Source organism: Sinocyclocheilus grahami, unplaced genomic scaffold (assembly GCF_001515645.1).
Source record: "Sinocyclocheilus grahami isolate Dianchi unplaced genomic scaffold, SAMN03320097.WGS_v1.1 scaffold4096.1, whole genome shotgun sequence".
NCBI classification, from domain to species: Eukaryota; Metazoa; Chordata; class Actinopteri; order Cypriniformes; family Cyprinidae; genus Sinocyclocheilus; species Sinocyclocheilus grahami.
In genome coordinates this window covers 15,165-16,814 of record NW_015509099.1, presented here as the reverse complement: position 1 = coordinate 16,814, position 1,650 = coordinate 15,165, and the positions used below count along the sequence as shown (strand labels likewise).

The window sequence follows — 1,650 nt, the reverse complement described above, 5'->3', positions numbered from 1 at the left end:
GTAATAAACTGTCCAGTTAACATTATAACACATCAAACACATACATGACTTCTTACATGCATCTCCCTTCCACTATAGTGCCCTCGATTCCCAGATCGTTCAGAATCATGCACCGGCACTATGACACCATTTATCTGGACTGGGAAGAACCTGCAGAACCTAATGGCATTCTGACCGGATATATTCTCAAATATCAGACGTGTAAGTGCACTTTCATCACCTTTTTTTTTAAAGCATAAGAATCGATTTTTTTTATGAATAGAAAGCTCAAAAGAACAGCATTTATTTGAAATGGAACTTTATAAATGTCTTTATTGTTCATCAATTTAATGCATTCTTGCTAAATAAAATATTAAAAACATTTACTGACTATAAACTTTTGAATGGTAGTATATGTGTAAATTATATAAACTATTATCATGATATGCCATAATTTTGACAGTCTCTTAAACTAAAATTTAATTCACTGTGGTAAAAACATTAATAATTAACTGGTTTAATGATCAAAAATGCACGCAAACCATGCATGTCTCTCCCCCCAAAAATGTAGCATTCCTTAAAATGATGACATTATTTGTAGCTTTTCTGCAGCATTTTATTTTATTTATGTTATTGTTTGTTGATTACACAAATCAGAGTTCGAAATGGTATCTAGCCCTACAAGACTGTGATGATAATTTCTCTTTAGTGAACATCACTCTGGGCGACAGAATCCTGGTTGAATACATTCCTCCTAATATCACTTACTTCTCTCTGCGCCGTTTTGACCGTTACACTCGATACAAGTTCTCACTGGCAGCACAAACTGAGACTGGAGTCGGGGAGGCGTTCACAGAGGAATCACCCCATTTTACAACTGAGGGTAAGATGTCTTCATTTACATTCATATGATCATTGTTCTGTAAACACAAAATGATTCCTTACATCTACTGCATGATTGGCTGTGTGCATGAACAGAGTATACCCGGGATCAAGTGGACATTGTGACGCAGGGCTGGTTCATTGGCTTAATGTGTGCAGTTGCTCTCCTCGTTCTTATCATGCTCATAGTCTTTTTCATCAAGAGGAGCCGAGGAGGAAAGTACCCAGGTGCAATATAAATTACTTGAGACAAATTACTATATACAAAGTGTCTCCTGAGACAAGTTACATATAATTATTATGCATTTTTATAATATATGTGGCAAAATATATTCTTTTGTTTTTTTGTTTTTTGTAAGTGCGGGACAAGAAGGACTTTGCACTGGAGCCAATGGATGATAGAGAGAATGGAACGTTTGATTACAGGTGATTTTCTGTTTGTTTTATGAACATTTTCTCTAAGTTTATTTACTACAGGGACAGTTTATTTTCAGTGCTGCACTTAAATGAAAACAGCATGTGAGATACACTAAAGGGTGAGAAATTAATCAATCAATTCTATCATTTACATCATAACATAATCACATTAGCACAGGTTGATTTGAAGTATGTACTGTATACCACAATAATTGTTCCATTTTCATCACTCCATCCATCAAACATTTCTCACTTTGTTTATTCCTCCTTTATTTTTGTTTATGTCTTTTGCGATTGGACCACTGAAGGTCTCTTGAGAGGTATGAATGTCATACATATGTTATGTCATACATAATAAGTGTTTACTTTTTT

General features: G+C 34.5%; 1 protein-coding gene across 1 annotated transcript in view; it reads left to right on the top strand.

Annotated features, from left to right (window-relative positions):
- The first annotated feature begins 82 nt into the window (after nucleotides 1-82).
- LOC107576654 (neuronal cell adhesion molecule-like) overlaps nucleotides 83-1,650 on the top strand; it is a 2,409-nt gene continuing 841 nt past the window's right edge. Inside the window, exons 1-5 of the mRNA XM_016262797.1 lie at nucleotides 83-201; nucleotides 689-862; nucleotides 958-1,089; nucleotides 1,221-1,287; nucleotides 1,587-1,617. Coding sequence (XP_016118283.1) covers nucleotides 108-201; nucleotides 689-862; nucleotides 958-1,089; nucleotides 1,221-1,287; nucleotides 1,587-1,617 — 498 coding nt within the window. The 5' untranslated portion in view covers nucleotides 83-107. The remainder of the gene's footprint in view (nucleotides 202-688; nucleotides 863-957; nucleotides 1,090-1,220; nucleotides 1,288-1,586; nucleotides 1,618-1,650) is intronic.